Source organism: Carcharhinus amblyrhynchos, chromosome 4, assembly GCF_965287045.1.
Source record: "Carcharhinus amblyrhynchos chromosome 4, sCarAmb.v2.hapA, whole genome shotgun sequence".
In the NCBI taxonomy this organism is placed as follows: domain Eukaryota; kingdom Metazoa; phylum Chordata; class Chondrichthyes; order Carcharhiniformes; family Carcharhinidae; genus Carcharhinus; species Carcharhinus amblyrhynchos.
The window spans coordinates 129009206-129023362 of record NC_137327.1 but is presented as its reverse complement, the minus strand read 5'-3'; the positions used below and the strand labels follow the sequence as shown (position 1 = coordinate 129023362).

Sequence of the window (14157 nt, the reverse complement as noted above, 5' to 3'; positions counted from 1 at the left end):
ATCCCTAGTTGCCCGAGGGCAGTTGAGAGTCAACCACATTGCTGTGGCTCCAGAGTCACATGTAGGCCAGACCAGGTAAGAATAGCAGATTTCCTTCCCTAAAGGACATTAGTGAATCAGATGGGTTTTTCCAACAGTCGACAATTGTTAAATGTTAAGCTAATTCATTTGTTATAGTTAAAACTACTGTGTTGTTAAATAAAGCTTGTTTGATAAAAGCTTCCTAGCTTGTCAATAGAATTGTGCCTGAATTGTAGAATCCAATCCTCACACTAATGCCAAAATAAAAAACTGTTAGTCTGGCTTCACACTAGACCTGATCTGATACCCTAACATAATAGAACAGATTTAACCTGAAATAACTGTCCTGCAAACAGTCAATCCAATAAGGTTACTCTTAGGCTGGGCAATCGCAGAATGCCAAAAGTTAACTAAGCATGATATAAAGCAGCTATAAAGAATATATATATAAATATATAGAGTGTTTAAACCTGTAGGACAATTACTGAGTGTTCTCGAGACAGCTAGGTGGTGTAGTGGTTAGCACTGCTGCCTCAAAGCGCCAGGGATCCGGATTCAATTCTGGCCTCAGATCACTGTCACTGTGGAGTTTGTACATTCTCTTCAAAGGTCTTCAAGGGTTTCATAAGAACATAAGAAATAGGAGCAGGAGTAGGCCATCTAGCCCTTCGAGCCTGCCCCGCCATTCAATAAGATCATGGCTGATCTATCGTGGTTCAGTTCCACATTCCCACCCACTCTCCATAACCCTTAATCCCCTCGCTTATCAAAAACCCATCAACCCGCGTCTTAAAAATATTTAGCGAAGCAGCCTCCACCACCTCAACGGGCAGAGGATTCCAGAGATTCACCACCCTTTGAGTGAAGAAGTTCCTCCTTAACTCCGTTCTAAACCACCCCCCCCCTTTATCTTGAGGCTGTGCCCCCTAGTCCTACTGTCCTTTCTGAGCGGGAAGAGTCTCTCCACCTCTATCCTATCCATCCCATTCATCATCTTATATGTCTCAATGAGATCTCTCCTCATTCTTCTAAACTCTAACGAGTACAAGCCTAGTTTATTCAGCCTCTCCTCATAGCTCAAGCCCCTCAACTCTGGTATCAGCCTAGTAAACCTCCTCTGCACTCCCTCCAAGGCCAAAATATCCTTGCGTAAGTACGGCGACCAAAACTGCACACAGTACTCCAGCTGCGGTCTCATCAATGCCCTATACAGCCGCAGCAAGACCTCCCTACTTTTATATTCAATCCCCCTCGCTATGAAGGTCAGCATCCCATTTGCCTTCCTGACCACCTGCTGCACCTGCAAGCTGGGTTTTTGCGACTCATGCACAAGGACCCCGAGGTCCCTCTGCACCGTCGCCTGCTGCAGTTTTTTGCCACGTAAGTAATAGTCCTTCCTACCATTATTCCTACCAAAGTGGACCACCTCGCACTTGCCAACATTAAATTCCATTTGCCAGTTCCTGGCCCATTCGCCCAGCCTATCTAGATCCTTCTGCAGACTCTCCACACCCTCCGCGCAATTTGTTGTTCCACCAATCTTGGTGTCATCAGCAAATTTCGACACCATACACTCGGTTCCCTCCTCCAGATCATCTATATAAATGGTAAATAGCTGAGGCCCCAGCACCGTCCGGGTACTCCGGTTTCCTCCCACACTCCAAAGATGTGCGGGTTAGGTTGATTGTCCATGCTAAATCGGCCCTAGTGTCAGGGGGATTAGCAGGGCAAATATGCAGGAATTGGGCCTGGGCGGGATTATGGTCGGTGCAGACTTGGTGAGCCGAATTGTCTCCTCCTGCACTTCAGGGATTCTATGATTCTAAAATAAAATTATCACTAAATTTGGAAGGTTACTGAACTTTGACTTAATGACTTTTAGTTGAAGGACAACAACACGCATTTGTTAGCGCCTTTAGCACAGTAAGAGATCCAAAGATTCCATGTGGGTCATTGAACGCTGAGACAATGGGTAAAGGGGAGTTACGATTAGGATATCAGGGCTTTGGATGAGCTGAAGCTTACAGAGAGTTGAAGATAGGATAGCAATGCACACTTTTACAAAACATATTAAATGAGAACCTCATCTTGGAAGTTTCTTTCAGGCTTTAGCTCAGCCAGTTCTGGTACCTGCCTTTCAATGCAATAACTTCCTTCAGCAAGTGCTGGTAACAGTTCAGTTTCCATAACGAATCCGGAAGTAGATTGTATATCAGGGCTTCCGAAGTCTTTCTCAGAAAATACACCTCTTCATGACGGGTTTGGAAGATCTTCTCTCTGCAACAATACACTTTGATCAGTTTTCCAATATAATATAATGGTTTTATTTTGTCACATCATTCAGTAACTTGTGGCAAATCTAGTATTTAGTCAATGTCATGTTTTAGAATGACACACTCCATTGAGGTTTCGGAGATTAGATATATTAAATCCTGTGGTATTGCTTTGAATAGACCCAACAAATTCCCACTTCCATCTCTGACCCATATTAATTTCGCTGCTTTGAACATCAGCCAAGATTCTGTTCACTATGCAGGAGACAATTTTTATTATTCTTTAATGGATTGTGGCCTTGCTAACAGCATTTGTTGCTTGTTCCTAATTATCCTTGAACTCTGTGGCTTGGAAGGCCATTTCAGGGAGCAGTTTATATATTGTCGCATATCGGCCAGGTAAGGACAGCAGACTTCTTCTCTAAAAGATGGGTTTTTACGACAATCAATGATGGCTGTCATGGTCACCATTAAGGAGGCTATATTCCAGATTTATTAATTTAAATTAAATTCCACCAGTTGCCTGCCACTACGGTGAGATGGACAGCACAGTGACAGTGGTTAGCACTGCTGCCTCACAGTGCCAGGGATCTAGGTTCAATCCTGGCCTCATGTCACTGTCTGTGTGGAGTGTGCACGTTCTCCCCATGTCTGTGTGGGTTTCCTCCGGGTGCTCCAGTTTCTTCCCACGGTCCAAAGATGTGCGGGTTAGGTTGATTGGCCATGCTAAATTGACCCTATTGTCAGAGGGATTAGCAGGGTGAATGTGTGGCGTTATGGGAATAGAGCTTGGGTAGGATGTGGTCACTACAGACTCAATGGGCCAAATGGCCTCCTTCGGTACTGTAAGTGTTCTAGGAGATTCAACCCTATTTCCTCAGAGCATTAGTGTCAGCCTCTGACTTACTAGTCCAATGGCATTACTACAATTTCTCTCGCTCTCCCTTTGGGTGAGAGTGTCTTACAGCACATAGCCTGAGTGGCTGATCCATCAATTGTAACCACCGAGACAAGCAAATACTACACAAGTCCTACACAGTACAACTACATATAGAGCTGCACTCCCATGCTAGCTGCCACCTTCCAAGAGCATTGAGGCAGTTAAGGACAATTTACTCAATGCCAGGTTCATGCAAAAGGTAATCAATCAATTTATGGGCCAAAAACCATAATCACTCATTTAACAACTAAATGGGATTTCTGATCAGCCTGAATTAATAATTGTGAAGAATTATACAATTTCACAATAATTAATAGTCAAGTGATAATACCACTAGGCGATGTCCTGCCGGTATTATCACTTGACTATTAATCCAGAAAGTCAATTAATGTTCGAGGGACTCGGGTTCGGATCCCATCACGGCAGATGGTGGAATTTGAATTCAATATATATTTTTTTTAAAAATCGGGAATTAAGAATCTACTGATGGCCATGAAACCATTATCGATTGTTGGAAAAACCCATCTGGTACACTAATGCCCTTTAGAGAAGGAAATCTGCTGTCTTTACCTGATCTGGCCTCCATGTGACTCCAGAGCCACAGCAATGTGGTTGACTCTCAGCTGCCCTCTAAGGGTAACCAGGGATGGACAGTAAATGCTGCCTAGCCAGCGAAGCCCATGTCCCACAAATGAACAAACAAAAAGACATATTTCTTATTTTGATAGTACAGGAATAAGATTCAGCACAGTATGTGGTAGCAATGGGGGCTGTAATTATACAACCACACTGAGAACCAAGAATGAGTAAGAATTAAACTGTGTATCGATGTGTTGCAAAACAAATTATGTTTAGCTGTGATTCATGCCTGGACTCAAAGTGAGCAGATTTAGTATTAAAGGCAGATTCTGCCCTTCATCACATACTGGAGAAATTAGATTGCACAAGGAGAATTCTTTGTTTTACACAAAAAATTGTGATTCGGACTGCACAGCCTAAAAGGTTAGCAGAACAATCGTTCTGCAAACTTTCCTTTTTAATATAATTCTTTAGATAATTACTATTGAACCATCTCAGGGCAGTGCATTCCAGACCATAACCTGAAGTGAAAAATATTCGAAGATTAGTAAGAGAGCGTTTGAGTGAGACTGAACGGTCATACAGAGAGCTAGGAATCTAGAAACAATTGATGAATCCTTTACTCTTCTTTGGTGCCAAAGATTCTAGTGTCCAACTACACCACTCAAACAGGCAGTCAGAGCCTCAGTTTAACATCTCATTCAAATGCTGGCACCTTTGCTTTTTCGATACTACACCATGTCAATACACATTATGAGCTTCAGTCCTGGACATTCATAATTAGAGTGCTTCCACTGAGTTAAGCAAGCACACATTGAACAAGTAAGTGGAATCGAGCAGTCAGGTGAGCTCAAGGGACAAGTTACCCGAGCATTGACACTTATTTGATTTGAATTTGATTTGATTTATTATTGTCACGTGTTAGGATACAGTGAAAAATATTGTTTCTTGTGCGCTATACAAAGCATTCCATACATATAGAAGGGAAGGACAGAGTGCAGAGTGTGGTGTTACACTCATATCTAGGATGTAGAGAAAGATCAATTTAATGCAAGGTAGGTCCATTCAAAAGTCTGACAGCCGCAGGGAAGGAGCTGTTCTTGAGTTGGTTGGTACGTGACCTCAGACTTTTGCATCTTTCTCCCCGACAGATGAAGTTGGAAGGGAGAATGTCCAGGGTGTGTGGGGTCCTTAATTATGTTGGCTGCTTTTCTGAGGCAGCAGGAAGTGCAGACAGAGTCAGTGGATGGGAAACTGGTTTGAGTGATGGATTGGGCTACACTCATGACCTTTTGTAGTTTCTTGCGGTCTTGGGCAGAGCAGGGCCATACCAAGCTGTGATACAACCAGAAAGAATGCTTTCTGTGGTGCATCTGTAAAAGTTGATGAGAGTCGTAACTGACATGGCAAATAAAATCCACTTGTATGCAACTTTCTACTCGGGAAATTAGAGATTTGAATGACTGGTGCTCAACTTCAGTTGAAAAGTTGTAATTCCTTTTAAGCTTTTCTTGGTGCTTTATGTAATTTTTTCCCCCGGCACAGCTAGTAAACAGATGAAATGAAAAAAAAACATGTTTCTAAACTTGTGAAACAGTAGAGGATTGTGAATTCAGTCACATGTCAGAACTTGCACTGAACTAAATTTCTTAAGAGTAAAACTGGGCTGGAATCATAGCAAAAACCGCAGTTGGTCAAACCACTTACAATAAGACATTAGTTACATAAGAACATAAGAGTTAGCAGGAGTAGGCCATCTGGCCCCTCGAGCCTGCTCCGCCATTCAATAAGATCATGGCTGATCTTTTCACGGACTCAGCTCCACTTACCTGCCCGGTCACCAAAACCCTTAATTACTTTACTGTTCAAAAATTTATCTGTCCTTGCCTTAAAAACATTCAATGAGGTAGCCTCCACTGCTTCACTGGGCAGGGGATTCCACAGATTCACAACCTTTCATGTGAAGAAGTTCCTCCTTAACTCAGCCTCAAAATAAGGGGGAGCAGATTTAGGACTACATCCCCTAGTTCTAGTTTCACCTGCCAGTGGAAACAACTTCCCTGCTCCTATCTTATCTATTCTCCTCATAATCTTATATGTTTCTATAAGATCTCCCCTCATTCTTCTGAATTCCAATGAGTATAGCCCCAGTCTACTCAGTCCCTCCTCATAAGTCAACCCTTTCACCTCCAGAATCAACCTAGTGAATCTCCTCTGCACCCCCTCCAGTGCCAGTATATCCTTTCTCAAGTAAGGAGACCAAAATTGTAACAGTACTCCAGATGTGGCCTCACCAGCACCTTATACAGCTGCAATATAACCTGGCTGTTTTTAAACTCCATCCCTCTAGCAATGAAGGACAAAATTCCATTTACCTTCTTAATTACCTGCTGCACCTGCAAACCAACTCCTTGAGATTCTTGCACAAGGACACCCAAGTCTTCTGCACAGCAGCATGCTGCAATCTTTTACCATTTAAGTAAGAGTCCATTTTGCTGTTATTCCTACCAAAGTGGATTACCTCACATTTACCAACATAGTACTCCATCTGCCAGATCCTCACCCACTCACTTAAATGATCTATATCCCTTTGCAGACTTTCAGCATTCTCTGCACACTTTGCTCTGCCACTCATCTTAGTGTCATCTACGAACTTTGACATAGTACACTTGGTCCCCAACTCCAAATCATCTACGTAAATCGTAAACAATTGTGGTCCCGATACTGATCTGTGAGGCACACCACTAGTCACTGATCGCCAACCAGAAAAACACCCATTTACCCCCACTTTGGTTTCTGTTAGTTAACCAATCCTCTATCCATGCTAATACATTACGCTGTGCACCTTTATCTTATGTAGCAGTCTTTGGTGCTTAACCTTGTTAAATGCCTTCTGGAAATCCAGATACATCACATCCACAGGTTTCCCATTGTGAACATTACATGTGCAGTGGACAAAGAATTCCACCAAATTAGTCAAACATGACCTGCCCTTCATGAGCCCATGCTGCATCTTCCCAACGAGACAATTTAAATCCAAATGTCTCGTTATTTCTTCCTTGATGATAGATTCAAGCATTTTCCCTACCATAGAAGTTAAGGTAAGTGGACTATAGTTACCTGCCTTTTCTCTACCTCCTTTTTTAAACAGTGGCACCACATTTGCTGTTTTCCAATCTGCAGGAACCACCCCAGAGTCCAGCGAATTTTGGTAAATTACCACTAGTGCATTTGCTATTTGCCCCGCTATCTCTTTTTGTACCCTGGGATGCATTCCATCAGGACCAGAAGACTTGTCTACTTTTAGCCCCATTAACTTGCCCAACACTACCTCTTTCGTGAAAATGATAGTTTTTAGGTTCTCACTTGCGATAGCCTTCCTGTCATCAATTTTTGGCATTAGTGGTTGTGTTAGCATCAGATTATATATATATATACACATACAGGCCTGGCAATATTCGGGGAAGGAAGACTTTTTGTTTATTCAGTATTCAGAGCATTTTTTTCTTGAGCCACTTCACTTCTCAAGATTGGAAGATACCACCACGGGTTAAATTTCTCATCGTGACAGTGGACAGCACCACAAGTATGAAAACCAAAGACAGGAAAAGAATTTGCAAAGTAACAATAGGGGATGGGTGAAGAAGGGTTCTCAGATGTAGATTTACACAGAAGGAGCTTTAAGGATGATGGAGTGGGCAAGCAATGCGGAAAACCAATGCAAAAAGATCATAAGATTATAGGAGCAGAAGGAGACAACTTGGTCCATTGAATCTGCAGGAGAGAATGTGCCACTTTGAGTTTAGTGTCAGGGAATTTGAATAAGTTGCAGGGGTGGCATGGTAGCACAGTGGTTAGCATTGCTGCTTCACAGCTCCAGGGATCTGGGCTCGATTCCCAGCTTGGGTCACTGTCTGTGTGGAGTTTGCACATTCTCCTTGTGTCTGCGTGGGTTTCTTCTAGGTGCTCCAAAGATGTGCAGGTTAGGTTGATTGGCTGTGCTAAATTGACCATAGATGCACAGGTAAGAAGATTAGTGGGTAAAATATGTATGGATAGAGGGGTAGGGCTTGGGTGGGATTGTGGTTGGTGCAGACTCGATGAGCCGAATGGCCTCTTTCTGTATTGTAGGGTTTCTATGTGTGGTGGATTTTGACTCACTGATGTAGTGGTTGCTCATTTGCAAAGTCACATGGTGGAGTTCATTGCAGAAAAGGAGTATTTATAGAACATAGAACAGTACAGCACAGTACAGGACCTTTGGCCCTCGATGTTGTGCCGAGCTATGTCCAAACCCAAGATCAAGCTATCCCATTCCCTATCATTATGTGCTCCATGTGCCTATCCAATGACTGTTTGAGAGATTATCCCCAGATTTAATAACTTGCAAGGCTTAGAATATATTGATGTAGAGAAGCAGTCCTCGTATTACTAAGAAATTTAAACAGGTCTCAGTTCCCCTTAGGCAAGTGAAGGGGAATTTAACCAAGGTTCTCTCAAGTTCTATATGACTACACCTGCGTTGCTCCCTATAGGAAAACCGCTGGTCTTTATGGCACATAAAGAGCCATCTGGATGAAACGCAAAGGGCAATGGACACTCGTGGCCAGTATTTACTGAGGATGGGGGAAGATGAGGGATTATCCATAAGAACAAAGCAACAGAAACATGAGTGAGACCAGTCAAATTTGGAACTTTTGTCAGCACATCCCAATTCAATCCATCCCAACGCTCAATCCACCAGCCAGTCATGATCTGTGTGTTGCTGACTTTATGCCGTTAGCACAAAGAAATCAGAAGCACCCTGGAAAATCAGCACCAAAGGGGGAGCCTTAGTGTCTTCATTAGCTTTGGCAGGTTTACTTTATAGTGGTGACGATGATACCACCATTGGAAGCAAGCCCTTGGCACAGTGGTTAGTGCTGCTGCCTCACAGCTCTAGAGAACCAGGTTCAATTCCAGCCTTGGGTAAGATACTCTATTGGAGAGTTAGAACATAAGAACATAAGAAATAGGAGCAGGAGTAGGCCATCTGGCCCTTCGAGCCTGCCCCGCCATTCAATAAGATCATGGCTGATCTGTCGTGGATCAGTTCCACATTCCCGCCCTCTCCCCATAACCCTTAATTCCATCTCTTATCAAAAACCCATCAACCCGCGTCTTAAAAATATTTAACGAGGCAGCCTCCACCACTTCAACAGGCAGAGAATTCCAGAGATTCACCACCCTTTGAGTGAAGAAGTTCTTCCTCAACTCCGTGCTAAACCGCAACCCCCCCTTTATCTTGAGGCTGTGCCCCCTAGTCCTACTGTCCTTTCTGAGCGGGAAGAGTCTCTCCACCTCTATCCTATCCATCCCATTCATCATCTTATACGTCTCAATGAGATCTCCCCTCATTCTTCTAAACTCTAACGAGTACAAGCCTAATTTATTCAGCCTCTCCTCATAGCTCAACCCCCTCAACTCCGGCATCAGCCTAGTAAACCTCCTCTGCACTCCCTCCAAGGCCAAAATATCCTTGCGTAAGTACGGCGCCCAAAACTGCACACAGTACTCCAGCTGCGGCCTCACCAATGCCCTATACAGCCGCAGCAAGACCTCCCTACTTTTATATTCAATCCCCCTCGCGATGAAGGCCAGCATCCCATTCGCCTTCCTGACCACCTGCTGCACCTGCAAGCTGGGTTTTTGCGACTCATGCACAAGGACCCCGAGGTCCCTCTGCACCGTCACCTGCTGCAGTTTTTCTCCACGTAAGTAATAATCCTTCCTACCATTATTGTTTGCTGGAGCAGACGAGGAAGGAGCATCAGAGAGAAAGCTAAGACTTTACCTGTTAAAAACCTGTTTAAAATAAGTTTAAAGCACTTTGTTCTTTGTAGAACTGTTTAAAGCATTTACTTATTGTATTTACTGCTTTAAGAATTGTGAGGGAGTGATTATCAGGCAGTTGTGGCCCATCAGCTTTAATTATCAAGTGTCCACACGGTGAAGCCTTACATTGTTTGCTGGAGCAGACGAGGAAGGAGCATCAGAGAGAAAGCTAAGACTTTACCTGTTAAAAACCTGTTTAAAATAAGTTTAAAGCACTTTGTTCTTTGTAGAACTGTTTAAAGCATTTACTTATTGTATTTACTGCTTTAAGAATTGTGAGGGAGTGATTATCAGGCAGTTGTGGCCCATCAGCTTTAATTATCAAGTGTCCACACGGTGAAGCCTTACATTGTTTGCTGGAGCAGACGAGGAAGGAGCATCAGAGAGAAAGCTAAGACTTTACCTGTTAAAAACCTGTTTAAAATAAGTTTAAAGCACTTTGTTCTTTGTAGAACTGTTTAAAGCATTTACTTATTGTATTTACTGCTTTAAGAATTGTGAGGGAGTGATTATCAGGCAGTTGTGGCCCATCAGCTTTAAATCAGCGCCAAGTTTAAAAGGAGGCCTGGTGTAGATAGCGGGCAGCGTCGGAGCGGGCAGCGGAGTGAGAGGGAAGCAGAGTGAGCTATTAGGGCTTAATATCAAAAAGGGCTGGAAGGTAAAAAGGCCAGGTGGAAAGAACAAGGAAAAAAAAAAATTTTTTTTTTTTCAAAACTACTACAGCAAAAAACAAGGAAAAAATTTTTCCCACAACAAATTATATTGAATAATGGAGGGACATGTGATGTGCGGTTCCTGTATGATGTGGGAACTGGTGGACCCCAGGGTCCTTCCCAGAGACCATGTCTGCAGTAAGTGCAGGTTGCTGGAGGAGCTCCAGCTCAAGGTGGATGAGCTGGCCTCTGAGCTACAGACACTGAGGCTCATCAGGGGGAGAGAGGGTGTCATTGTCAATGGGGTGCAAGTGACATCCACCCCCTCTAGACTGTCTAAATCTAAGGGTCAGGAACAAAAGGGGGCTGCTGGGAGGAGGAAGGGGGGTGAGGAGCGGAGGCCTCAGCCTCTTAATCTGCATAACAGGTTTGAGGTTCTTGCTTCCACTCTGGAAGAGGACGAGGCAGGTGAGGTTGGTGAGCAAACTGCACACGGTACAGTGATGCAGCAGGACATAGGCAAAGAGAAGGGGAAAAGGAACGTAGTAGTGATTGGGGATAGTGGGGTGAAGGGTATTGACACTGTCCTTTGTCACAATGACAAAGTGCACAGAAGGGTGTGTTGTCTGCCTGGTGCTCGGGTACAGGATGTCGCAGCTGGGCTGCAGAGGAATCTGGAGTGGGAGGGTGAGAACCCAGTTGTGGTGGTACATGTGGGTGCCAGCGACGTAGGCAAAGTGCGGACTGAGGATCTGGGGAGGGAGTATGAGAAGCTGGGAATGGAATTAAAAAGTAGAACCGACAAGGTGGTCTTCTCTGGGCTACTGCCTGAACCGAGTGCGGACGGGCGTAGGGTTGACAGGATAAAGGAAGTGAATGGGTGGCTCAGAGATTGGTGTGGGAGGAATGGGTTCGAATTTATGGGGCATTGGCACCAGTATTGGGGTAGGTGGGACTTGTTCGGGCGGGATGGGGTTGGTCTGAATCGTGCTGGGACCAGAGTGCTGGCGAATCGAGTAAAGAGGACTGTAGACAGGGCTTTAAACTAATTAGGGGGGGGGAGGGTGTGAGGGTAGGTGATGTTAGGAGGTCTACAGTTAAGGATAGGGTACAGGTAAGGGAAGAGGCTGAGGATGTCCCAAGTGGTGGCGTTACGGCAAATAGGGTCCAGAAGAAGGCTGGGATGAAAGCGCTTTATCTGAATGCACGAAGCATTCGGAATAAAGTGGATGAGCTGGTGGCGCAGATCGACACAAATGGATACGATCTGGTGGCCATTACAGAGACGTGGCTGCAAGGTGACAGGGACTGGGAGATGAATGTACAGGGCTATCAAGTGTTTAGGAAGGATAGGCAGGAGGAAAGAGGGGGTGGCGTAGCTCTGCTGATTAAGGACAGCATCAAGGTGGTAGCAAGGGATGATATCGGAGCCAAAGAGCAGAAAGTGGAATCGTTGTGGGTGGAGATTAGGAACAGCAAAGGGAGGAAGACGCTGGTGGGTGTCGTCTATAGGCCCCCGAATAATGATCTGGAGGTGGGGCGGGCTGTTAACGCGCAAATAAGTGCGGCGTGCAGGAATGGGACGGCAGTAGTTATGGGGGATTTCAATCTGCATATTGATTGGTCGACCCATGTTGGACGAGGTGGGCTCGAGGAGGAGTTCTTGGAATGCTGCCGGGATAGTTTCCTGGAACAGTGTGTGTTGGAGCCGACGAGGGAGCGAGCTATCTTGGATCTGGAGCTATGTAATGAGGCGGGTAGAATTAGGGACCTTGAGGTGAAGGATCCTCTTGGAGAGAGTGATCATTGTATGGTGGAGTTTCTGTTGCAGATGGAGGAGGAGAAAGTGGGTTCCCGGACACGTGTCCTTTGTTTGAATAGAGGGGAGTATGGTAGGATGAGAGAAGAATTGGCGAATGTGGACTGGGGGAGCGCGTTGGAAGGTAGGTCTGCTGAGGAGCAGTGGAGGATCTTTAAGGAGATCTTTCTTGGTGCTCAGCAGAAATTTATTCCGATGGTTAAAAAGGACAGTAGGAAGAGAGGTAATAAGCCGTGGATAACGAAGGAGGTGAAGGAAAGTGTTAAATTAAAAGCGGAGGAATTTAGAGTAGCTAAGAGCAGTGGGCGAGAAGAGGATTGGGAGAGGTTTAAATGTCAACAAAGATTGACAAAAAAGTTGATAAAGGAGGGTAGAAGAAGCTATGAAGCTGGGCTAGCGCTTAATATAAAAAAGGATAGCAAGAGTTTTTATAAATATATAAAAAGGAAGAGGCTGGCTAGGGTGAACGTTGGTCCCTTAGCGGATGAGAAAGGGGACCTAGTGGTAGGGGATGGGGATATGGCTAAGGTCTTGAATAACTTTTTTGTTTCTGTCTTCACGGAGGAGGACGTGAATAATTTGCCGGGTGTTAGCGATGGAAAGGTGGTAGGACTGGAGGGTCTTAATGACATTACTGTTACTAGAGAGGTGGTGCGCAACAGACTGGAGGGGCTGATTGTGGACAAGTCCCCAGGACCGGATGGAATGCATCCGAGGGTTCTGAAAGAAATGGCGGAGGTGATAGTGGATGCCTTGGTGGTTATTTTCCAGACGTCGCTGGATTCCGGGGAAGTGCCGGAGGATTGGAAAACGGCTAATGTTACGCCGTTGTTTAAGAAGGGTGCCAGGCAAAAGGCGGGGAATTACAGGCCGGTTAGTTTAACGTCTGTGGTAGGTAAAATGTTAGAATCCGTCATTAAGGAGGAAATTGCGAGGCATCTTGAAGGGAATTGCTTGATAGGGCAGACGCAACACGGTTTCATTAAAGGGAAGTCGTGTCTGACAAATTTACTGGAGTTCTATGAGGATGTGTCTAGGGCGGTGGATAGAGGAGAGCCGGTGGATGTGGTCTTTCTGGATTTTCAGAAGGCGTTTGATAAGGTACCTCACAAGAGGTTACTGCAGAAGGTCAGAGGACATGGAGTTGGGGGTAGGGTGTTAGCGTGGATAGAGGATTGGTTGTCAAATAGGAGGCAGAGAGTGGGGGTCAATGGGTGCTATTCGGATTGGCGGTTGGTGACTAGTGGGGTGCCCCAGGGGTCGGTGCTGGGGCCTCAGCTATTTACCATTTATATAGATGATCTGGAGGAGGGAACCGAGTGTAGGGTGTCGAAATTTGCTGATGACACCAAGATTGGGGGAAAGGCAAATTGTGCGGAGGGTGTGGAGAGTCTGCAGAAGGATCTAGATAGGCTGGGCGAATGGGCCAGGAAATGGCAAATGGAATTTAATGTTGGCAAGTGTGAGGTGGTCCACTTTGGTAGGAAGAATGGTAGGAAGGACTATTACTTACGTGGCGAAAAACTGCAGCAGGCGACGGTGCAGAGGGACCTCGGGGTCCTTGTGCATGAGTCGCAAAAACCCAGCGTGCAGGTGCAGCAGGTGGTCAGGAAGGCGAATGGGATGCTGGCCTTCATAGCGAGGGGGATTGAATATAAAAGTAGGGAGGTCTTGCTGCAGCTGTATAGGGCATTGGTGAGGCCGCAGCTGGAGTACTGTGTGCAGTTTTGGGCGCCGCACCTGCGCAAGGATATTTTGGCCTTGGAGGGAGTGCAGAGGAGGTTTACTAGGCTGATACCGGAGTTGAGGGGGTTGAGCTATGAGGAGAGGCTGAATAAACTAGGCTTGTACTCGTTAGAGTTTAGAAGAATGAGGGGAGATCTCATTGAGACGTATAAGATGATGAATGGGATGGATAGGATAGAGGTGGAAAGACTCTTCCCGCTCAAAAAAGACAGTAGGACTAGGGGGCACAGCCTCAAGATAAAGGGGGGGCGG

The 14157-nt window shown here is 45.2% G+C and overlaps 1 protein-coding gene across 1 annotated transcript in view; it reads right to left on the bottom strand.

Annotated features, from left to right (window-relative positions):
* The window catches only part of LOC145342348 (uncharacterized), a 63159-nt gene that overhangs the window by 28574 nt on the left and 20428 nt on the right, over positions 1–14157 (bottom strand). Inside the window, exon 4 of the mRNA XM_080187856.1 lies at positions 2156–2298. Within this exon, the coding sequence (XP_080043982.1) occupies positions 2156–2298 (143 nt within the window). The remainder of the gene's footprint in view (positions 1–2155; positions 2299–14157) is intronic.